The following is a 25,000-nucleotide window of genomic DNA, read 5'->3' on the forward strand; positions in this document are numbered from 1 at the left end:
TGCTGTGTGTGCAGGAGAAGAGGAGGATAATGTCATGTGTGATGCTGTGTGTGCAGGAGAAGAGGAGGATAATATCATGTGTGATGCTGTGTGTGCAGGAGAAGAGGAGGATATCATGTGTGATGCTGTGTGTGCAGGAGAAGAGGAGGATAATGTCATGTGTGATGCTGTGTGTGCAGGAGAAGAGGAGGATAATGTCATGTGTGATGCTGTGTGTGCAGGAGAAGAGGAGGATAATGTCATGTGTGATGCTGTGTGTGCAGGAGAAGAGGAGGATAATGTCATGTGTGATGCTGTGTGTGCAGGAGAAGAGGAGGATAATGTCATGTGTGATGCTGTGTGTGCAGGAGAAGAGGAGGATATCATGTGTGATGCTGTGTGTGCAGGAGAAGAGGAGGATAATGTCATGTGTGATGCTGTGTGTGCAGGAGAATAGGAGGATATCATGTGTGATGCTGTGTGTGCAGGAGAAGAGGGGGATATCATGTGTGATGCTGTGTGTGCAGGAGAAGAGGAGGATAATGTCATGTGTGATGCTGTGTGTGCAGGAGAAGAGGAGGATAATGTCATGTGTGATGCTGTGTGTGCAGGAGAAGAGGAGGATATCATGTGTGATGCTGTGTGTGCAGGAGAAGAGGAGGATATCATGTGTGATGCTGTGTGTGCAGGAGAAGAGGAGGATATCATGTGTGATGCTGTGTGTGCAGGAGAAGAGGAGGATATCATGTGTGATGCTGTGTGTGCAGGAGAAGAGGAGGATAATGTCATGTCTGATGCTGTGTGTGCAGGAGAAGAGGAGGATAATGTCATGTGTGATGCTGTGTGTGCAGGAGAAGAGGAGGATATCATGTGTGATGCTGTGTGTGCAGGAGAAGAGGAGGATATCATGTGTGATGCTGTGTGTGCAGGAGAAGAGGGGGATAATGTCATGTGTGATGCTGTGTGTGCAGGAGAAGAGGAGGATATCATGTGTGATGCTGTGTGTGCAGGAGAAGAGGAGGATAATGTCATGTGTGATGCTGTGTGTGCAGGAGAAGAGGGGGATAATGTCATGTGTGATGCTGTGTGTGCAGGAGAAGAGGAGGATATCATGTGTGATGCTGTGTGTGCAGGAGAAGAGGAGGATAATGTCATGTGTGATGCTGTGTGTGCAGGAGAAGAGGGGGATAATGTCATGTGTGATGCTGTGTGTGCAGGAGAAGAGGAGGATATCATGTGTGATGCTGTGTGTGCAGGAGAAGAGGAGGATAATGTCATGTGTGATGCTGTGTGTGCAGGAGAAGAGGAGGATATCATGTCTGATGCTGTGTGTGCAGGAGAAGAGGGAGATAATGTCATGTGTGATGCTGTGTGTGCAGGAGAAGAGGGGGATAATGTCATGTATGATGCTGTGTGTGCAGGAGAAGAGGAGGATATCATGTCTGATGCTGTGTGTGCAGGAGAAGAGGGAGATAATGTCATGTGTGATGCTGTGTGTGCAGGAGAAGAGGGAGATAATGTCATGTGTGATGCTGTGTGTGCAGGAGAAGAGGGAGATAATGTCATGTCTGATGCTGTGTGTGCAGGAGAAGAGGAGGATATCATGTGTGATGCTGTGTGTGCAGGAGAAGAGGAGGATATCATGTGTGATGCTGTGTGTGCAGGAGAAGAGGAGGATAATGTCATGTGTGATGCTGTGTGTGCAGGAGAAGAGGAGGATATCATGTCTGATGCTGTGTGTGCAGGAGAAGAGGAGGATACTGACCACAGTGTCCGTGTGACGTGTACGGACACAGGCAGACATCGCACGCCACCAGCAGGTCGGGGAACAGAGATCTGATCTTCATCACCGCCAAAATTGCTGGAGTGGTGCCTGTGTCTGCACCAGAACCCCTCTCATCCTGAGGGAGGAGGAGGAGAGATGAACGTGTGGGTGTGTCTGTGAGAACTAATTTGGCTCGTCTAGCTTCATACTCCACTCTAAAATGCATTACTCAGAAGGTGGATAATTTTGTTTTGTGAGCTGAATATGCAGGGAGGGACTGTGGTCTAAGATATGTGAATATGCAGGGAGGGACTGTGGTCTAAGATGTGTGAATATGCAGGGAGGGACTGTGTGGTCTAAGATGTGTGAATATGCAGGGAGGGACTGTGGTCTAAGATGTGTGAATATGCAGGGAGGGACTGTGGTCTAAGATGTGTGAATATGCAGGGAGGGACTGTGTGGTCTAAGATGTGTGAATATGCAGGGAGGGACTGTGGTCTAAGATATGTGAATATGCAGGGAGGGGACTGTGGTCTAAGATGTGTGAATATGCAGGGAGGGACTGTGGTCTAAGATGTGTGAATATGCAGGGAGGGACTGTGGTCTAAGATATGTGAATATGCAGGGAGGGACTGTGGTCTAAGATGTGTGAATATGCAGGGAGGGACTGTGGTCTAAGATGTGTGAATATGTAGGGAGGGACTGTGGTCTAAGATGTGTGAATATGCAGGGAGGGACTGTGGTCTAAGATATGTGAATATGCAGGGAGGGACTGTGGTCTAAGATGTGTGAATATGCAGGGAGGGACTGTGGTCTAAGATGTGTGAATATGCAGGGAGGGACTGTGGTCTAAGATATGTGAATATGCAGGGAGGGACTGTGGTCTCAGATGTGTGAATTGGGTTATGACATTTGTTTATAACAGAAATGGCCACAGGTCAAAAATCGAACAATTTCCATCGCTAAAAAAATACCTGACAGAAATAGGGGAAGGCAAAGTAGAGAAAAGCACTGTACAGCTCCATCAAACTGACTAAACTGTAGACAGAAACATTTCTCCTCCATCTCCATAGCCTGGCTAAACCCAGCCTCCACCTAACCTCCACCTCCGTAGCCTGGCTAAACCCAGCCTCCACCTCTGTAGCCTGGCTAAACCCAGCCTCCACCTAACCTCCACCTCCGTAGCCTGGCTAAACCCAGCCTCCACCTCTGTAGCCTGGCTAAACCCAGCCTCCACCAAACCTCCACCTCCGTAGCCTGGCTAAACCCAGCCTCCACCTCCGTAGCCTGGCTAAACCCAGCCTCCACCTAACCTCCACCTCTGTAGCCTGGCTAAACCCAGCCTCCACCTAACCTCCACCTCCATAGCCTGGGTAAACCCAGCCTCCACCTAACCTCCACCTCTGTAGCCTGGCTAAACCCAGCCTCCACCTAACCTCCACCTCCATAGCCTGGGTAAACCCAGCCTCCACCTAACCTCCACCTCTGTAGCCTGGCTAAACCCAGCCTCCACCTAACCTCCACCTCCGTAGCCTGGCTAAACCCAGCCTCCACCTAACCTCCACCTCTGTAGCCTGGCTAAACCCAGCCTCCACCTAACCTCCACCTCTGTAGCCTGGCTAAACCCAGCCTCCACCTAACCTCCACCTCCGTAGCCTGGCTAGACCCAGCCTCCACCTAACCTCCTCCTCCGTAGCCTGGCTAAACCCAGCCTCCACCTAACCTCCACCTCTGTAGCCTGGCTAAACCCAGCCTCCACCTAACCTCCACCTCCGTAGCCTGGCTAAACCCAGCCTCCACCTAACCTCCACCTCCGTAGCCTGGCTAAACCCAGCCTCCACCTAACCTCCATAGACTACAGGCACAGTCTGTGACGTCACATTGAAAGTGGAGTTCACCACCTTCCTGGAGTATGAATGTCCTAGCAGCCATTTTGCAGTTTACATACCTTTGCTACTTTTGCAGGCACGCCAAAAATCAGCACACATTTTAAGCCATTCTCCACAAGCGGGCGCAGCATCCCCTCAATCTTGTTAACCCCATATCTATGGGGGGGGAGAAAAGAAAAATCATACAATTATATTATATGGTCAAGACGGCCGCTTCACTGCTAATCTTTCGGCAAAAACTTAAAACGCACCTTTTCAGGCTCCACCTGGCCCCTTCTTGAACCAACATCTCTCTCTCTCTCAAAAGAAATTCACTCTACTTCAGTGCGGTAGTAGCTTGATATATCAAGTGTCTAGCCAATCTGCTCCCACAATTGAGCCTTTCTGTCTGTTGTGATAGTTTCTCCATATGATTAGTTGCCAGAAAAGCACCACCAGACACCAGCGTCTTTCTGAAAAGTTAAATTATTCTCAGCTGGGAGCGCTGGGAGTCGGGCGCACAAAAACGCCTGAGCGCTCTGAAAATAGATGCTGGGCGCAGCGCACTTTCTCTAGACGTCCGTGTGCGCTTGCATACGCTCTCCCCCCATTGGAAACAACTGAAAAAAGATGCTGGACCTGATGAAAAGACGCTAGATGGACACAGGCCCAAAGTATAACATGTATTATAAAAGACATATTAATGTGTTAAAGATAAGTAATACAATGTATAAGTAGAAAGGTATGAATGTGCTTACAAATACATCATATGAGTATAAATCATAGGAAGAGATTACATTTGCCATCATACATCTCAAACAGGGATTTCAAGCCTGAGGTGAAGCTCAGCGCCCAGTGATGTTCCTGTGCTCAAATGTTTCTGTGAGAGTGAAGGTAAAAGACAAGAGGACACAGAGTGTGGAGAGAGGCTGAATGAAAGAGTGTAACGGATCCTCTTCTTATCTTGGTCCAGACCCAGTGTGTGGCTCTGGCTCCGCCCGGCGCCCTGCCTGCCTGCCTGCCTGCTTTATCTGAAGGAAACACCCAAACCCTCGTACGCTCACGCCCGCACTGCCACTCCAAAAGAAAACTACCGGCTTCAATTCTCACCGTGCTTGAAGTGATTTTTATTACAGGGGGCAGCAGAGTACATCAGCCTGTTTACTTCATCATCATCTGTTGACCCCTGCTTAGTTTGCTGCGTATAAACCAATACAACATCTTCAGTATAAAACACACGGTTCACACTTAAAAAGTGTGTTTTAGAATCCTTTTATAATAATAATAATAATAATAGATGGGACTTATATAGCGCTTTTCCAGGGCTCAAAGACGCTTTACAATAGGCTAAACAAAACTAAACACTGAGGGGGGCGGGGGGAGACGTTAGTGAACATATAACGACAGAGATTACACTAAACACTGAGTACTATGTGGGGGGGGGGGGCGATAGTGGTGGGACAAGACAGTAGACAGAGACAGCACACTAGCAAGGATAGGGGGAGGGAGCAGAGGGACTAAGGGAAGGCGGTGTTAAAGAGATGGGTTTTGAGGCGGGAGTGGAAGACTGTGAGGGACTCTGATGTTCTGATGTCTTGGGGGAGGGCGTTCCAGAGTCTGGGAGCTGCCCGAGAGAAAGCTCTGTCCCCAAAGCTGCGGAGTTTGGACTTGGGGGTGGAAAGGAGGTCGGCTGAGGAGGATCTGAGGGACCGGGAGGGTTGGTAGGGGGAGAGGAGATCTGTGAGGTAAGGGGGGGCCAGTTTATGAAGGGCTTTGTAAGTGATGACCAGGATTTTATAGTTGATGCGGTAGGGGATGGGAAGCCAGTGGAGTTCTTTGAGGACAGGGGTGATGTGGTGCCAGGATTTGGTGTGGGTGAGGAGTCGAGCTGCTGCATTCTGAACCAGTTGGAGTCTGTTGATGAGGGTGGAGTTGATGCCGTGGAGGAGTGAGTTGCAGTAATCCAGGCGGGAGGAGATGAAGGCGTGAATGAGAGTTTCAGCAGTGGAGTGTGAGAGGGAGGGGCGAATTTTGGCAATGTTACGGAGGTGGTAGAAGGAGGATTTGACAATTTGACGGATGTGGGGTTCAAGGGAAAGGGTGGGGTCAATGATGACACCAAGATTGCGTGCCTGGGAGGAAGGGGAAACAGTGGTGTTGTCGATGGTGAGGGTGGGGTTGTTGGTTTTGGAGAGAGTGGACTTGGAGCCGATGAGGAGAAGTTCTGTTTTATTGCTGTTGAGTTGTAAAAAGTTTTCTTGCATCCAGGATTTAATGGCAGACAGGCAGGAGTTGATGTGGGAGAGGGGTGGGTTGTGGGGGGAGGTGGTGCTGAGGTAGATCTGAGTGTCGTCGGCATAACAGTGAAAGTCCAGGTTGAAGTGACGGAGGATCTGACCGAGGGGGAGGATGTAAGTGATGAACAGAAATGGACCGAGTACAGAACCTTGGGGGACACCGTGTGAAACTATAGAGGGAGCAGAGGAGTGGTTGTGTAGGGAAATGAACTGAGAACGGTTGGAGAGGTAGGAGTGAATCCACCTGAGTGCAGTACCTTCGATACCGAGATCTTCCAATCTGGAGAGCAGGATGTTATGGTTCACGGTATCGAAGGCTGCACTCAGGTCGAGAAGGATGAGGATGGTGAGGGATCCGGAGTCGGCAGAGGTGAGGAGGTCGTTGAAGACTTTAAGGAGTGCTGTTTCAGTGCTGTGGAGGGGGCGGAAACCAGATTGGAGGGGTTCGAATAGGTCATTGGAGTGCAGGTGGTGTTGAAGTTGGGTGGCTACTATGCGTTCCAGGGTTTTTGAGAGGAAGGGGAGGTTGGAGATAGGCCGGTAGTGATTGAGGCAGGATGGGTCAAGACCAGGTTTCTTGAGGATGGGAGTGACGGCAGCAGTTTTGAAAGCAGAGGGGACAGTGCCATGGGAGAGTGAGGAGTTGAAGAGGTTTGTGAGGTAGGGGCAGATGACAGGAAGGCATGATTTCAAAAGGGGGGTGGGGAGGGGGTCAAGGGAGCAGGTTGTGGGTTTGGATGAGCTGATGAGTTTGGAGACGGTGGAGGCAGTGACAGGGGTGAACCGGGAAAGACGGTGGTGGGGGGGGAGGCTAGGAAAGGCAAGCGGGATGGAGAGGAGAGAAGCAGGGGTAGGGGCAGCTGGGGGGGACAGAGGGGACAGTGATTGGTAGATGGTGGTGATTTTGTCAGCAAAGAAGTGAAGGAAAGCAGTGCATTGTTCAGATGAGGAGGTAGGGAAGGCGTCGGTGCGGGGCTTGAGGAGGCTGTTGACGGTGGAAAAGAGGGTTGTGGGATTACGGCTGGGATCGTTGATGATGGAGGAAAAATAGACAGACTTGGCGGCAGTGAGGGCATCTTTGTAAGTTGAGAGGTGGAGTTTGTAGGCTTCGAGGTGAACGGTGAGTGGTGTTTTCATGATGAGTCTTTCCAATTGGCGGCCGGTCTGTTTGAGTGTGTTTATGTTCTCATGATGCTCATTCATTTATTTCTATGAATGCAGAAGAAATATCATATCACTTCCTTTTGACTGCAAACCATCTTGTTGTTGTTGTTTTACATCTGCTCAAACATAACGGGATAGAGAAGAACATCCCTGACTGGAAGTAACAGCAGGAGAGTGTTTGTTAAAGCTTTTTAAACTATTAGCCTATTTCACGTCAGTGAAATGTAGGAATTTAGCCGGGGCAAAAAATGACCCCAAGATCTTAAAAACCAGGATCCAGGGGCAAAAACTTGCCCCGAAGATTTTGATTGTTTTCTTTTCATTCAATTCATTTAATTTCCACCTCTAACACCCACTCAGCAGCACCTCTAACACCCACTCAGCAGCACCTCTAACACCCACTCAGCAGCACCTCTAACACCCACTCAGCAGCACCTCTAACACCCACTCAGCAGCACCTCTAACACCCACTCAGCAGCACCTCTAACACCCACTCAGCAGCACCTCTAACACCCACTCAGCAGCACCTCTAACACCCACTCAGCAGCACCTCTAACACCCACTCAGCAGCACCTACAAGCTGCTGCCAGAAGAAGATGAAGAACAACAACAACACATTCACACAACACACCAGTGTTGTTGTTCACACTAGAACAACAACACACAGTGCTGTTGTTCACACTAGGCCAGCAGGGGGTCCAAACCTTTTTTGGTTTGTGACCCCACTTTGACATACCAAAAAGCTAGGAGCTAAGAGCAGACTTTTTTTTTTGTTTTGTTTTTCAGAATCTTAAAACGTTGTGAAAATCAAACGTGTTGTGTTGACAGGACAGCCTCTCTAAGCACCAGGCATGTCAAATGAGCAGCATGGTGTTAGTTAAGTTAAGTTAAGATATGGTGTAGGGATGCACGATATATCGGCAATCATATCGGTATCGGCCGATGTTAGTCATTTTTTAACATATCGGTCATATCGGTATCGGTCAGATGTTGCAATGTTAATATCGGTTATCATTATCAGCCAAATTCTTCACATTGACATGAAATAATGCAGTAAATCTATGATTTATGGGCTTTTCCAAAGGCTTTGCAAATAAAGAAATGCATAACTTTTTCAAATTCAGTGTTAACATGTGTTTTTCAGTATGTACAAAATGTGATGATCATAAAAATGTGGTTTTATACAGATCATATCGACATCGGTAAATATCGGTTATCGGCCATAACAGCAATGTTAATATCGGTTATCGGCATCGGCCAAAATTTTCATATCGGTGCATCCCTAATATGGTGTTAGTAGTTGTGATCATACCTGGCTTGTCCTGGGAGGCTGGCGATGGGCTCCACTGCATCTGCACTGTCTCTGTCGGGAAGAATGACAAACAACCAGTGTAGGATTTTAGAGAGGGGTAAGGGAGAAAATGCCCCCCCAAAAATCTCAGAATGCCCCTAAAAACCATGTCCGAGGGGCAAAAATTGCCCCCAAGATTTCGATTCTTTTATTTTCATTCAATTAATTTAATTTATTTTCCATCTCTAACACCCACTCCACTCAGCACCTGCACGCGTCGCTGATTGCCAGAAGAACACACAGAACAACACACACACACACACACACACAAAGTGCTGTTGTTCACACTACGCTTTAGCAACTTTGTGGACTAATTACAATTTATTTTAAGTTCCCTCAAAATGTTGCCCCCAAAATATTTTTTTAAATTTCCTGCACTGCAAACAACGCAGATTTCTCACAAATATGAGCCAAGATCAGCTGGTGACCCTGCGACTATGGTCGAGTTATGTTTATTGCAGCATTTTATCATGACTCTCAAAGGACTTTTCATACCAACATATACAGTACCGGTACATACTAACTGTACATCTCTATACAACAACATACATGCAGTACAGCGTATACTACAACAAACAGTACATACATGCAGTACAGCATATACTACAACAAACTACAGTAAACGCAGATTTACCACAGATATGAACCAAGATCGATTGTTGACCCTACGACTTCTGTCACGATCCTTACATTTGATTTGACCCAGAGTTTAGTGCATGTGGAGAATGTGGAGAATAGAGAAATGTTTACGTGATGAAGATCGGGTAGATGAGGTTGTCGGGTCTTAAATCGGTGGCGCTGCTCTGCCAGTGTCGGAGCGTCGGGTGGAAATAGCCACTGTGGAGGAGCGAGTCTGCTGGCGTCTGCATCTTTTCCCTGAGAAAGAGAGAGAGAGAGAGAGAATAAATCAGCCACTAACACACAGCAAACACTTTTCCCACACAGCTTACTTCTGCTCCACCAAACGCCATCGCCGTTGAAACTGACCAGGCATGCGTGATGTCGCTTCTACTAACAACGGCCTGGCTCTGCCTCACTGCAGCTAAAGCTGCGTTCACACCGACCTATTAAAGTTTTTCGCTGGCATCGAGTTTACATACAAAGTCAATGCAAACGAGCGATTGAGCGTATATTCGCCCGGGAGAAAAATCGCTGGGCGTCCGAGCGACAGAGACAGAGCGATGGGGAGAAAATACGCTCGTCGCCCCAGATGAAAATATCCCAACTCGAGCGAAAATACGCTGGCATCAGTCGCTCGCTGTTCAACGTTGATTGGCTGCCGTGTGAGAGTGAGTCAAGGATCACACTGGCTTGGAACAAACCGCTGGTTTATTGTGTGGCAACAAACCGCATTGACAGCTGATTGACAGACTGACAGCTGACATGAAGTGAGGTCTGTACTACCGGTATGTAGCTCGCATTAGGAGCACGCTGATAGGCTTAGCTTGTAAACATCTACGGTGGCTCGTAGTGGACAAATATCATGACATTGCGTAACGTTATAGCCCCCACATGTCCGTCAATTCGTGTGCCTGTTGACGAGCGATTTAAACAGAGCGACAGAGCGATTCCAAAGGGTTGAATCAAGCAACAGAGAGAAAAATAAATATCTCGGTGTGAACACAGCTTAACAGGCTACAGGTTTTCACACCGTTATTCAATTAGGAATTCTTACATGAAATCATGAGCTGAAATGAGTCTGCTGCTCCTCCAGACACTTTTGTCTTCTTTTTTTGCACCAGCACCTTTACGTTTGTCATGTTGCATTTATGATATAGTCAAATTGATTATTTTGGGCAGATTTTTGTCCGGCTGATCTTTGGGAGTGTAGTACAGAACACATCTGATTATTATTATAAGTTTTCACTTTTCACTTCATCTTATCTCATTTATATTCAACTGCAACAACAGAGCCAATATTCTACCGTTTCAATTGTTTCACACAGCTGAATGAATAACAATGTTCCTGCATTATGATTGAATATGACTTTCTTCAAACTCACACGCAGTCTCAGGCCCGGTTCATATTGTGTGTCTTGGGTGATCTGATCTCAAGTAGACAGCTCTGTGACGTCAGTTCACACCTGACATTAGAATGCATCTCCATGTGCACAGGGGTGGCTGGTAACGAATTCATCAACGCACACGAGTAAAGGAACAAATACTTTTCATGTTCCTTTCTTAAAACTGTACTTCTACTCTGAGCCAGTAATCACTTCATCTACATGTGTCTACTCTTGAGCCAGATAGGGTAGAAACTAAGGAAGAGATTGAGAGATTGTTCATATCTCAATTCTATAGGCTTATAGGCTATCCTTATTTGTTTGAGTAGCCTATCTGCTCTACTTAATAAATAAAAAACTTTGTTCGTTATTTTTGCATTGGTCCAGACACCCTAAAAGTAGCTTGTACTTTGAGTAATTGGTTTTACTTTTATTTTTGTATTTTTTCTTTACTTTTACCTGAGTAGGTAGGTGTCTCAAATGCTAGGCTAATTTAAATTGTACTTGAGTTAAGTATAGATCTTCAGTACTCTACCCTCCCCCCGCCGTGTGCAAATAAACACGCACCTTGACCTGACATCATTTCCGTTTGCAAATGTAAGTCGCTGCAGCTGTGATTGTGGTTGCGTGCCGACCAAAGGCGTTGCTTTTTGGCTTGTCGTTTTTGTGTGTTTTTCAGCCGTGTAGGTTGCTTGGTGTAGGTTGCTTGGTGTCGGTTGGTTGCTGTAGGTTGGTTGCTGTAGGTTGGTTGGTGAAGGTTTCACCAGCGTAGTGTTGGGCATGCCAGATATCTTCTGGGTCCGGGGAGCGGGACAGAATGCTGGTCGGTCTGCTAGCACCCGTTCCATCTCCTTGTAAAAGGGAAAGTGTATCCTGTCCAGCCCGGGCTTGTTCTTTGAGTCCTTGGCTTTCCTGTAAATATTCTTCAGGTGTTTTACTTTACTTTGACACTGCCGCCATGAGCGACTGTAACCGTTCCCCGCCATGTCTCTAGAAATCTCCTCATAGATGGAGCGGTTGCGATAGGTATCCCTCAGTTTGCGCTGAACGGACTCTTCGGCCCAAAGGGAAATGAGACAGAGTGTTTCGGCTTTACTCCAGCCTACTCCAAATGCTCCGTCCACGTTGACGGCTGTCGCTTCTTCCTCTTCACTCGATCCCATAAGACTCCATCCATGTGAATCTTCTTCTACTTTGGGTTTACTGGTGGATCTCAGCCCACATGGATCCATTTGGCATGCAGTCGTTTCTTCTTCCGCTTCTTCTTCCTTTTGAGCCAGTAAGCTAGCTTTGACTTCACTACATACCTCCATTCTGGGACAGATAGGGGGAGAGAGAGAGGGGTAGGTGATGAAGAGAGGGGTAGAGAGGAAAAGATGGATATTGCGGGATATTGTTCATATCTCAATCGTATAGGGAACGCAATTAGGGATGCACGATATATCGGCATTAATTCATTCATGGCCAGTCGTTTTTTAACACATCGGTCTGATGTTGCAATGTTAATATCGGTTATCAGTATCAGCCCAAATGTTCACATTGAGAGGAAACAATGCGGTAAATCTATGATTTATGGGCTTTTCCAAATATTTTGGAAATAAAGAAATCCATTACTTTTTCAAATTCAGTGTTAACATGTGTTTACATTTTCAGTATGTACACAATTTGATTATCATACAAATGTGTTTTTATACAGAACACATCGACATCGGTAAATATCAGATATCGGCCATAAGAGCAATGTTAATATCAGTTGTCGGTATCGGCCAAAATGTTAATATCGGTGCGTCCCTACAGGCTATCCTTAGTTGTTTGATTAGCCTAAGCCTACTTCATCAAATTAGAGACGCATGATATAACTGCAACTATATCGTCAGTGGGCTGGTGATACTGTATTAGCTTTGGCATCAGCCCGATGAGTAAAACAACAGTAATGTCAATATCGGTTATAGTATCTATCATCCACAATCTTCATATTGAGAGGAAACAATACAGCAAATCTATAATTTATGGGCTTTTCCAAATGTTTTTGAAATAAACATGTGGAAAAGTCCATAAACATCAACTTTCTTTAAGACATTACTTTTTCAAATCGACAGTGTTCACGTTTGTACAAATGTGATTAGCATAGAAACTTGTTTTACATAAAATAACAAAATAATCATAATACTACTACTACTACTACTACTAATAATAATACGTTTTATCAACACAATAGCTGTTTTCCCCCCATGTACACCCTAAAAAAATATCAATATGGAAAGTAGCATGTACATTGATTTATTTATTAACCTGGTACTTTTTAACTTTTACTTGAGTAGGTTTATAAAATGGTAATTCTCACTTTGACTTGAGTGTAGTCTTTCACTACTCTACCCATTCTCACGCACCACTGGATCTCACTCAACACGTACCTTACATCATTTCCGTTTTCACAAACCAAATTCGATGTTGTTTTGTTAGTTCTTTCGGGACAGAAGTCGGACGGTCGGCAGAATGCCGGTCGGTCTGAGAGCACCATGTCCATCTCGTCGTAAAAGGGAAATCGTATCTTGTCCCCATCGGGCTTGTTTTTTGAGTCCTTGGCTTTCCTGTAAATATTCTTGAGGTGTTTTATTTTACGTTGGCACTGCCGCCATGACCGACTGTAACCGTTCCCCGCCATGTCTCTACAAATCTCCTCGAAGATAAACCGGTTGCGGTATGTGTCCCCCAGTCTGCGTTGGACAGACTCTTCGGCCCAAAGGGAAATGAGACAGAGTGTTTCGGCTTTACTCCATCCTACTCCAAACACTCCATCCATGTTGCCTGCTGTTGTATCTTCGTCGTCTTCTTTACTCGAGCCCAGAGGACTCCAGCCACGTGAATCCATTTTGCCCGTTGTTGTTGTTGCTGTTGTAGTTTCTTCCTCTTTACTCCATCCGAGTGCATTAAACATTGGTGTTCCTTCGTCTTCTTCTTCACTCCAGCCACATGAAGCATCTTCTCTCGGTTTACTGGCAGATCGCAGCCCACGTGAATCCATTTTGCCTGCTGTCGTTTCTTCTTCTTCTTCTTCTGTTTTGTTTACGGCTTCTTCGCTTCGCTGAGTGATGTACTTCCGGAGATCATATTGACGTCATGTGGCCCAGGGCTGAGTTCAGCCCCGACAACCATGCCGACAACAGCAGCAAAACGTTTATTTAAACGGAAACGGTGGTGCATTGAACATTCTGTTGTGTTATGCCACACTGCCAGCATCGCAGTTATTTGTTGGATCCACTGTGCGCACTGCACTAACGGCGGGGTTTATTTATGTATGTTGCTGCTACAACATGTAACACCTCTGCGCTGACACACAGGCACCAAACGAGAGGCAACGTTTCGCCCCAAAACAGGACAAAACAAACGTTGCACAGTTTGCAAATTGAACACACCCAATTACATACCTCTTGTGTATGAATTGAAAAATGCTGGAGGAAATACTCAACTTAAAAAATATATATATGTCAGAATTAGAACCAGATAGCCTACTTCACTTGATACCCCACAATTTCACTGAAAGATAAACAAAATGTAAAAATGTGTTGAGTTTCTGAGACAAAGATTCATAGCGAAACTTTAGAACTTAAAAAACAGAAAGAAAAAAAGAAGAGGAGATCATCAGTGATGTCACCAAGCGCCCAGGAACAGCTCTGGGTCATGGCTCTGGCCACGACAACCAACCTACTGGTATGCCTTCATCTAACAGACAGCGTCTCAAACGGAAAGGCTTTAAGTGACTGAAGTGTGTGTTGGACATTATGACATCATAACATTACGCCCTCCTCGATTTCTAGGATGGAGACTCTGTAACCCCATTGTGATCTTTCCGGGTAGACGATGCTACCCTACAAGAGTCCCGTATCCGTACATAGACTTGTGTTATGGGATTTATGACATCACTGATGATGTCACAATGGGTAAGTAGAGAAAGAGTTACAACATGACTACAACATGTCACTCATGTCTATTTGATTTATGAAATCACTGATTATGTCACAATGATTGATGACATCACTGATGATAATACAAAGAAAACGTCACAATGCAGCAGTTTCAGGGGAGGAGGCTCAGTGCAAGTGCAAAATATTACATTATTTATTATTACATTAGTGATCAAAAGGAGATCCCATAGAATTCCCTAAATGTGTGTGATTTTGTTAAAAAATAGTTGGAGGGATTTTTTTTTTACTGTTTTTCCCAACTTCCCAGAGTCAGAAACTAATAAATGCCATCAAGCAGACACTTTTTTATGTATTTGGTGGTGTAGTTTGAAGTAGGCTATGTCAAACAGCAATATCAGGCTATCTTGACTTAATTGTTGCGTGTGTATGGTATCAAAATACATAATCATGATCCAATAGGCCTCCAGGAATTGAGTGAGGGGGGCGCCTTTTTCCCAGATTTGTCTGGGGGGAGGCCCAGTTTCAGACTTTAAAACCCCTGGTATATACTGTACATAATACAGAAATTAAGAGAGAAAAATAAGTACAGCTTTAAAAAGTATAATGTATAAAATAGGACAATATTGTCCATATGTTTCTCCAGAGATGAGATGTATTTAATGTTTTTTTCCCCCGTTTTTAGATAGGCCTACTTTACAAACAGAATCATAGAATGTCTGACTAAACTGGCATTGCTATTATGTGCATATTGTTGCCCAACACCGCAATTTTATCAAATGATCAACTTCATTGTTGTTAGACTCTACAATCTTACCATAGGCTACTTAAGACCTTATGAGCCTCACCGATTATGAAGGAGGAAGTGAGCGTGAACTTTTGGATGCACATGACGAGATGTAGCAGACTACAGTTACACATGACGACATGTAGGCTACAGTTTGATACACATGACAGAGTGACATGTGGACACTTCTGGCATTCTGCCCTGCCAGCCAACTGGCGTGCTGTCCTGTCCCTGCAGCAAGCTAGCGACTTAACTTACCGCTAAAACATTCCATCTGTCACTTTGGCAAGATACTTTTGAATTGTTCGCTGTACAAGGCGTAACTAGTATGACAAACGCCTTAGCAACTCATTTAATACATTGGCTTTATTCCTGCCCGCCAACACTGCACACACATGAATCAAAGACGATGTGCCTACCTTTGAGCTGAGTGTCCGTCCGCGGTTCTTTTGACACACACTCCTCTTCACTTCGGTCAGTGAACTAGTCCGCCAGCCTCTGCTCTTCTTCTTTGGTTTATATCGGCGCTTGATGTGCATTGCTGCCACCTGCTGAACTGAAGGTAGGCCTACTAAAACCATGCCAAAGTCCTGACTCCTGTGCACTTTACTTTACTATGCAATTTATTTTTATTTCACTGTGTTCAATAACAGCGTGCAACATTTTTTTTTTTTTTTTAATTAAATAGTTTTGACTCAATCAATTGGGGAATCCCGGGACATGTGAAGGACTGACACAAATTCGACTACAGAGCCCTATTTGATAAGATTTTGTCCCAGCTCATACATTCATATTGTGTTCGTTATGGATGGAATTATTATTTGGGATCTGCACTTTCTCATTCAGTTTCCTCTAGGCACCTTTATTTATTTAAATTTCCACTGATGATTGTACTGCCGAATGTAGGCCTACTGCTGTGTAGAACTGTACTGCTCTCAGCCCCTAGTGTTACTACTGAATAACTATATCCACATGTAGCCTATTTAACTTTTCGATTTTTGTGTCCTAAACTGTACCTGTGTAATTGCACTTTTATTCTCAGGTTGTCTTTTTAAATTCTGGCAGGGGGACTGCAATGGAAACTAACCTGTGTTCATGAATGTACACCGTCCCTCTATATCAATTAAAAATAAATTCAAATTAATTATAGTGAAAATAAATTATCCCCCTTTTTGCTGGGGACTCCCTGGAACCCCCTCCGGACCCCTGAGAACACCTACTGTCTAGTCTGGGGAGAGACAGGGGTCCTTGACGTGACATTATGTTACACACTTTTGTACTGTAGGTGGCGGTATGCACCTTGAAGTTGTTTGCGATCCGCTAATAAACCGAGAGAAGAAGAAGCCGACTCTTCTCGCGACACCACCAGACTGTGACCGCGAGAGAGAAAAGCAACAGAGCTAACTTGCTGCTTGCTAGTGTGTTGATGACTATTTTGTGCTCAATGTGCTGACAATGGAGCAGCAAGCGTCCGACTGTTGATATTAAGGTAAATAGTTTCAATGTCACAATAAATTACATAGTCATGTGTATCTATCCATTACTTGTGAGGCTGATCGCTCACTGTCTAATAACGTTAGCGTATGGCTAGGAGGTTCGGCTAACGTTAACTTGCATAATTGTAGCAGCTAGCTTGATACCATCGGAATTATGATGTAACTAGTAGTTATTATAACGTTGTGTCGAATATCACACACTGAATCGTGAACTGCAACAACCAGATAACTTGCGATCAAACTGAGGCTGATCAGGCTGATTCATTGATGAAACTGACAGGGGAATGAATTGATTCTCACTAGCGTTATTCCTAGTGAGATGTCACGTTATTATATGGCCTATTTTATCTAAGTTACAGACGAGTGAGTGTAACGTTAACGTCGTATCTCTCGGGTGCCTGCTTGTTTCATATCACTTGTTGTGTGATTGAACAGACTGTGCCTTCATGTCTGTCCTGTTTTGAATGTTGTGTTTCTTCTCTCGTCCAAAAAGCAGAGGGTCAATACTGCCTCCGACTGGCTGCACTCTCTACTTCTGCCTCCTCTGCTTCCAGCCCTCACATGGTGAATTCAAAGATGTTCCCAAGAGCAAGAAGCCCGCTCGTCTCTGTGTAGCACTTCACCACTGCTGTCAACGACTCCTTACCTCCACCCTGACTCTGGAGCTCCACCCCTCCTAGCCAGGGCGAGTGCGTGGCTCTGTCTCAGTCAGTCTGTCCTCGGGTTGAAGACTCCGCCCGCGTCTCTCCCTCTCCGCCATGTTCTCCCTGAGGGAGCTGGTCCAATGGCTGGGCTTCGCCACCTTCGAGCTGTTCCTTCACCTGGCGGCTCTGCTGGTCTTCAGTATGCTGGTGGCGCTGCGGGCGGACATGTTCACCCCCACACTGAGCTGGTGGCTGGTGTTCGTGCCGCTGTTTGCCGCCGACGGCCTCAGCACCTACTTCACAGCCATCGTGTCCATCCGGCTGTACCAGGAGAACGAGAAGCGGCTGGCGGTGCTGCGGCTCCTGTGGGTGCTGACGGTGCTCAGCCTGAAGCTGGTGTGCGAGGTGCTGCTGTGCCAGAAGCTGGCGGAGCAGGAGCAGGCCAGAGAGCTCTGGTTCGGCCTCATCATCTCACCTCTCTTCATCCTGCTGCAGCTGCTGATGATACGAGCGTGTCGTGTCAACTGAGGATTATAGGGTCGGGGGCGATATCGACGATGTCGGGCACAGCCGATGGTCTCGGCCCTCCACCATCGTAACATTGTGATGACTAGTATAAGAGCCACGTGCGGCGCGCACTGCATTAATGTCTGGCGCGCCGCGGGGAAAAGCAAGCAACGCATTTACCATCCCGTGCTGAAGCATCATTATCTACTGCTGTGCTTTATTATCTTACTAATGCTTTTCTCAGACAGTTTTATTCACACTCTCACAGACACAATTCTGCAGTTAAAGCCACACCGTTAGAAGTATTACGGTATTATTATACAATCTAATAACAGAAATATCAAATAGTATAACCGGTGTAATAGCCTATAACAACCATCACTCCTCCGTTACTCCACTGCTGCTGCCCCGCCTGCAGCCCCCCCCCCCCCACAACAACAATGCCATCGTCAAATTTGACCTGGACATCGTGATGGTTCAAGTTGGTAGACATCGTCCAACCCTACTGAGGTCTGCTGCCGCCGCTAACGATAGTCTGTTCACATCAGCAACAACGTAACGATAGTCTGTTCACATCAGCAACAACGTAGGAGCAGAAAGCACTCTTCATCAGCAATGAGAGATTTAGAGCATAACACTGGTATCATTTAGCTTTTGGCTCACTACTGACATGTGTTCGCTCTAGTGAAGTAACACTGGTGACTTTTTCATACTCACGTTGTGCATTTCAGTCACCTCAGTCTCCACTTTGTTACAATTGTATTTCTAACATGAATCAATGTAAAGGCTTACTGCTTACATTGTTGCAAAAAAAGAAACGGACAATCTATGTGCGTTGCTTTGCTGCAGCCCGGCAGAACGCCGCCATATTATGTTTCATGTTCAGCAGTGCACTTCATTCTCGTGGCTGAATGTAAGTGAAATGTAACTTGAGACCGAGAGCACGCATGGAAAAATAATTTTGCCTCATTTATTTTCAACCTTTTTTTTTTGGCAGGAGGGATTATGCCTATCTTGTAAACAGCGCTACTACAATTTGTTTTGATGCTTTTATGGATATACATGTCTAGGCCTGAGTCACAGGTGATATGGGAGGTTAACTGTGTGTATGTGGAACTTAACAGTGCTTCTCTTATGGTGTGACTCGAGACACTGAGCCACGGGCAAAATGATACTGGTGGTCAAGTGGCTTTAAGTGTACATCCCTGCACACCACACACCTGCAGACATGCACACACTCACTGAATAGACATTCATTCATTGGTCAGTTATTGAGTCATAATGCACAAGTCAAATCTTTAGGCAACTCTGATGGGCAACAGTGTCCAATGAGTTGCATCAGCCCTGCCCTGCTGCAGCATGTGTTGCTTCATTCACATAGGAACACATTGTTGCCAGGAGAATTTGGATGAGATTCACAATCTTGTGTCTCACTTTGTTGCCTGTTGCTGGGAGCATTGCTCAAATGATTGCCCCAAAATTGCAGTTGGTTTTCTTCTGGGCAACAAGATGTTGACCCTGATGCTGTGTCCTCTTATCATCTCATCCTAACACAGAAGGACTCAACTGTTTTCCTTAACCCATTGATACCTGATGCAGCATTTGTGTGTGTATCCCTTTAAGACCGCGAACCGTGTCTTAAGGGATACATACGCACACAAATGAGGGATATACACGCAAATGCTGCATCATCAGGTATCAATGGGTTAAGCAGTCAAGTGTGCACATCTCTCCCCTGAACACTGCTGTTTATTTCTACAGTATGTATTGTTTTTGATCTGTCATGATCTACCATATGTATGTATCGCATGCATTTAAGGCCTCATTTTAAAGGTAATTCCTAATGTGAAACCGTGTGTAATATATTTGATTCTGGAAGAAAATGCACCTTATTTATGTTTTTATTTTCATATATTTTTCATTGGTACACACTGTCATCTGTATATATGTGTGTGCAAATAAACCGTCGACATTATCCCATGAACGTTGGTCTGGTATTAGACAGAACAAGGCATGAAGTTGAGATGAGATTGTGTTGAACACAGGAGCACCACAGGGGACAATTTTTTCACCTCCTCTTTTCTCTGTGTACACAAATGAATTTCTTATTGATCATGTATATTTCCTTTATATGATATGGCGTTGGTTGCTCTCCTGCAGGAGGGGGACACAGAGAGAGAGAATTTATACTTTAACCATGTTTTGAGGCTTCAAAACTGGTGTTCAACAAGCTCCTTAGAAATAAATGTCTCAAAGACTAAGGAGCTAATCTTACAAAACCATAAAAATTCAATGCAGCCAATAATCATCAATGGACAAACGATTGAGATGGTTGATGATATTAAATATCTGGGAACATACATTGACAGCAGTCTTACTTTTAAAGCAAATACTGATCACATCTTTAAAAAATGTTCACAACGCCTCCACTTGCTACGCAAGCTCAACAATTTTGGGGTAAGCCAAAACATTCTAGAAACTATATAAGAGCCTAGTGGAAAGTATTTTGTCTTTTAATATGATTATGTGGTATGGCAATCTGAACATTAAATGGAGAAACAAGCTGCAGAGAATAGTGAATATGGCCTCCAAGATCCTAGGGAAGCCACAGAAGCAGCTAAGTAGTCTGTACCATGAAATAATTAGAAGTAAAGCTGAGAGGATCATTAAGGACCCCTCTCATCCACTGTTCAGTGAATTTGAACTTTGACCCTCAGGGAAGCGTTACAGACTACCGATGGCAAAGAGGAACATCTATGAGAAGTCCTTTGTCCCAGATGCTGTCATGGCAATAAATAAAACTAGGATGCGATAGATTCTGCTTAGGGTGGTGTTTTAATTTCTTATTTTGCTGAGGTTTTTTGTACAGCAGGTCTTCTGAATGTTTTTTTAATTGGACAGGTCGTAGACCTATGATTTGTAATTTTGACCTGCATTGGGAGGTGTAGCCTACTTTTGTGCATCGGTGTGGATGAATGTGTGTTGACTGTGTTGTGGATGTGTGGTTATTTTGTGGATGTCTAGCCAGGTTCTTTGTCATAATTGCATTGTTTCATGTGTTTGTCATGTGTATTGTTGTTTTATCTTTTGAGACATGTCTGCGGTGGAACCAAAGACGAATTTCCACTTGTGGACAATAAAGTTTTCGTAATCGTAATCGTAATCGTAATATCAGATCGCTGAGTGAAAATATCACACTATGATAAATAAATAAAAAACGATTAAAATATTCCTGCAAATGCAGTGGTCAAGTTCAAGTTTCGTAGTTGTATGATTTTATATAGCCTATCATTTGAGTCCTTTACAACAGGGTTTCTCAACTGGTGGGTCGGGACCCAAACGTGCATCGTGGGGTCGAGGACGCCTGTGGGGGGAAATTCCAAACATCCCCAAATGTTGTCTTGACTTGGTTTAGTGAAAGAATTCAGATTGTTGAAACTTGAGCATCACCAGTCTGCCTTTTATCTCATTGGGCTTTTAGCCCTTGTTGCAATTTTGTTTATTTCATGTTTTTAACAGTGCATGAAGGCATTGTGTATTACTGCACTATTTCTTGTGAAACACATTTGAGTGGTATAAAAAAAATCAGAAATTTGGGTAATAATGACTAAGGAAAAATGTGGGTCCTTGCTGAGACTAGACCAGTTGAGAACCACTGCTTTATATGAAAAGTCTCAACCCTCCCCCAAGTACTTTGCCAGGTGTTATAGGTCAGTCAGTCTGTCTGTCTGTGGACAGATTTTGTCAACATCATAACATCACAACCATGCGAGATGCAGTCACCAAACTTTACAGGTGTGTGTAGCTGAGATCACAATGAAGGCCAAGTTCAAAGATGATGTGGGCGGAGCAGTTGGCTGCCCCACTTTACGGCCTGGCCCACGTCACGCGTGTCATGGCTGGTGGTGTACTCCCATTGCAAGATGGCCGCACAGTGGCCGAGCTACGAACGCGAGCTGCAGGACGGGCGAGCCTAGGAATCGAGCGCACGTGTGCAGGCGAGATCCCTAGTAGTAGTGTCATTGAAATTGCCTAAGTGGGCGGGCGGTGGTTAGTCACGATTTTGTGGGCTGTGTCTGTTTGTGACATCATAAATCAGGAATTGTGATGTCATCAGTGATGTCAGTTAAGCAATTGTGATGTCATCAGTGATGTCACTCGAGCAATTGTGATAAGTGGTGGACAGTAATTTCTAAAAAATATATATATAATTTTGACCCTCGGGTACGATAATTCAACATTTCCCACCTGGCAACACTGGACCTGACTGGATAGGATCGCAGGCAGGAGAAACATGGCTCTCCTTCACAAGTCCTTTATACTCTTCATGTCTGTTCCCTGAGCTGGAGCGCATGGGCCAAGGTGGATCTGACCTTGGGTGAGAGTGTGGAGGTCTACCTGGGTCACATGGCCCAAATCCCCTGCCAGTACAACTTCTGTGATGCCAACAGGCTCAAGCAGTGGCATGTCGAGTGGGTTGTGAGAGCTGTAGATAACGGGTCACGGAAGAGGATTTTCTATGGTAAAAGCGACGGTGTGAATCGGGTTGATGACAACACGGACTACAGTGGTCGCATCAATGTGACCTATGACCAGCAGGGAAGCCGACTAACCATCCAGGACGTCCAGCTTTCTGACGATAGAGTTTTTATGTGCAGCTAACAGGCGGGCCGCCGGCCAAGCTGAGGGCAAAACCCTTCTCAAGGTTTCTGCTCCAGATCCTCCTCCCACCACAGCTCCCACCACCACCACCACCATGGCCAACATAGTTCTCTTCCTGCCCCTGATTGTGGGTGGGGCCTACGCCGCCTACTTGATGCGCCAATGCAGAAGGGGAGAGACTACTAGACCAGTGTGTCCATGTGCTGCTGTAGACTACAGGGAGAAGTGCAGCAAGGAGCTGAAACCCAAACCCACAGGAGACATCATTTCCCCCGACTATACCAATGAACGCACGGATAGGGAAGACTGTGTCTAAAGGACTGACAGGTCTGAGGACAGGAGCAGGAAAAGGACCTTGCAGTGAATGACAGAATAATAATTTACCAACTTTCAGATATAAATCAGTTAAAATTGGCTAAGTGGGTGGGGGTCCTGTGGTGTCACTGATGTCACTTGAGCAATTTTGATGTCATCAGTGATGTCACTTAAGCAATTGTGATGTCATCAGTCGTAATAAATCCTTCCTGGCTGAGGCTAGTGGTGGGAGTATACAGTAAGTAGGGAGAAGAGGATAAGTGGCGCATCATCTCCAGAGTCCACCCTAGGAATCGAGTGTGCTGATTTACACATTGCATGGATTGATCTCCAAACTGACAAAGCTTTGTTTTATATATTGCCTAAATATGATTACAACTCTGTTCACAAAATAAATTAAATTAAATTCATTTTGAAAGACTCTTTGTTCAAATGTGGTTTTGTGTCTGTGTATGTTTCCAACCTTGAGACCAAAAAAAAAAAGTGTGTGTGGGGGGGGGGGGGGGGGGGGGATTTGAGTTCCAGACAGTTTCCTGCATTCTGGTGTCTATATGGAACTGAATGGGATATTGTTATGATTGTTTGCATCTAATTATTAAAAATGCTGTAGTCTAGTGAAAGAACAAGAAAGTAATGACGAGGGATGGGCATTTTGAATCAATTTCCATAATTGAAATTCGGGAAAATGAACGATCAATTATCGATTAATAATAATATATTTTTTTATATATCTTTTTTTTTACAAAATGTCTATGTGCGAAGTGCTATGAAGCGCTTTTCAATCCGCCTAGTAATGGTGGCCCATTAGGGAAGCTCATACGCTGGTTCAATCACATTGATCAGGTGTTAATGATTAGCCTGGTAAACTAGCCCGTCACGTGAACTCACATTTCATTTGGTTCTGCGCAGAACCAAATGAAATGTGAGTTCACGTGACGGGCTGGTTTACCAGGCTAAGGAATACCATTCTTCATGCACAAAGTGACCATCCCAAAAAGATGATTGACAACATCCCTTATTGCCATCTGACTTTGAATTAAAAGCTCAAGAGATGAGGAGACGTTTCAAAGACAGGTTATAGCAACAGATCTCTAGATGTAGCTGTCAATAAAACCAGAACCCTAGAAAGAAAACAACTACTGTACCCTCCTCAGAAATGCACAGACAATAAAGTCACCTTTGTGTCAGAGTATAATAATGTCTCAGGAGAGGAGAAGTCAAGAACATCATGAGAAAACATTAGAGAATCTTGGATTGTGACCCTAGCCTCAAACATCTTGCTGCCTCTTTGCCCCGTTTTTGATACAAAAGGGGCAGAAATATATACAGTATGTATATAATATAATGTATGTGTATAGAGAGCCTGCAGTAAAAGCCAACTGGCTCTCCCAGGAAGTCCATGGAAATCACAAGTGTGGTCGATGCATACATTGCTCTAATACCTGCAACACAAAACATTTTACCTAGGCTACAGGAGAAAAATACAGCATAAAATAATTCATCAACTGCATGACGACACATGTAGTCTACTCTACATGCTTAAATGTCCTTGGTCTCATATATGTCGGCCAAACTAAACACAATCTTAAATTAAGAATTGCAGAACACATGGTGGCTCAGTGGTAGCTGTCGCCTCACAGCTAGAAGGTCCTGGGTTCGATTCTCACCTGGGACGTTGTGAGCGCTGAAGAAGTGCGTGCCCGTCCGCATGTGCTCGAGTGCCCACCGCCCGGGTGGGGTCATCAAAAGGGCCTTTCTGTCTGGAGTTTGCATGTTCTCCCCGTGCCCCCTGTGGGTTTCCTTCATATAGGAACCCCTCACCAAAACATGCAATATCCTGGTTGCTAATGTGGTTCCTCCTCTGGTCGTTAAGGGCGCCTGTTCGGAGGGAGGGGAACTGGTTGGAATAGCGTGAAGTTCCGTGAACCTCCCACCTGCTATGTCCGACCAGTGAAGCTTCCCCTGTCAGGTGAAAAGAAGCGGCTGGCTAACTGCCCATGTCTCGGAGGAAGCATGGAGCCAGTTTTGGCTCTCCCCAGATCGGCAGAGGGTGGAGTAGCAACCAGGATAAATAAATTAAATTAGCACTAATTGGGGATAAAAATGGGATACAAAATCGGGAGAAAAAAAAAATATAAAAAAATAATAATTGCAGCACACAAGGCAGCTATAAGAAATGGCAACATGGATTATGCAATTGCTCGCCACTACAATGACAGAAATCACGACTCTGCAGCCT

The 25,000-nt window shown here is 45.1% G+C and overlaps 2 protein-coding genes across 3 annotated transcripts in view; one reads left to right on the forward strand and one right to left on the reverse strand.

Annotated features, from left to right (window-relative positions):
• The window catches only part of alad (aminolevulinate dehydratase), a 25,116-nt gene extending 9,488 nt beyond the window's left edge, over positions 1-15,628 (reverse strand). Inside the window, exons 1-6 of one of the 2 annotated variants that reach the window (XM_083657635.1) lie at positions 12,842-13,467; positions 10,995-11,741; positions 9,175-9,300; positions 8,386-8,436; positions 3,693-3,789; positions 1,745-1,880 (exon numbers count right to left, since the gene is read on the reverse strand). In XM_083657635.1, the coding sequence (XP_083513761.1) occupies positions 1,745-1,880; positions 3,693-3,789; positions 8,386-8,436; positions 9,175-9,300; positions 10,995-11,741; positions 12,842-13,452 (1,768 nt within the window). In that variant the 5' untranslated portion in view covers positions 13,453-13,467. Of the gene's footprint in view, positions 1-1,744; positions 1,881-3,692; positions 3,790-8,385; positions 8,437-9,174; positions 9,301-10,994; positions 11,742-12,841; positions 13,468-15,556 lie in introns of those variants that run through there. The other variant, XM_083657636.1, reaches the window with a different exon arrangement.
• A 906-nt stretch (positions 15,629-16,534) lies between these two features.
• tmem203 (transmembrane protein 203) lies at positions 16,535-19,831 on the forward strand. Its single transcript, XM_083657612.1, has 2 exons — positions 16,535-16,626; positions 17,127-19,831. The coding sequence occupies exon 2, from the start codon at positions 17,392-17,394 to the stop codon at positions 17,803-17,805; it is 414 nt and encodes a 137-aa protein (XP_083513738.1). The 5' UTR covers positions 16,535-16,626; positions 17,127-17,391; the 3' UTR covers positions 17,806-19,831.
• Positions 19,832-25,000: the final 5,169 nt, after the last annotated feature.

The sequence above is a fragment of the Poromitra crassiceps genome (genome assembly GCF_964638095.1).
Source record: "Poromitra crassiceps genome assembly, chromosome: 21".
Classification (NCBI taxonomy): Eukaryota; Metazoa; Chordata; class Actinopteri; order Beryciformes; family Melamphaidae; genus Poromitra; species Poromitra crassiceps.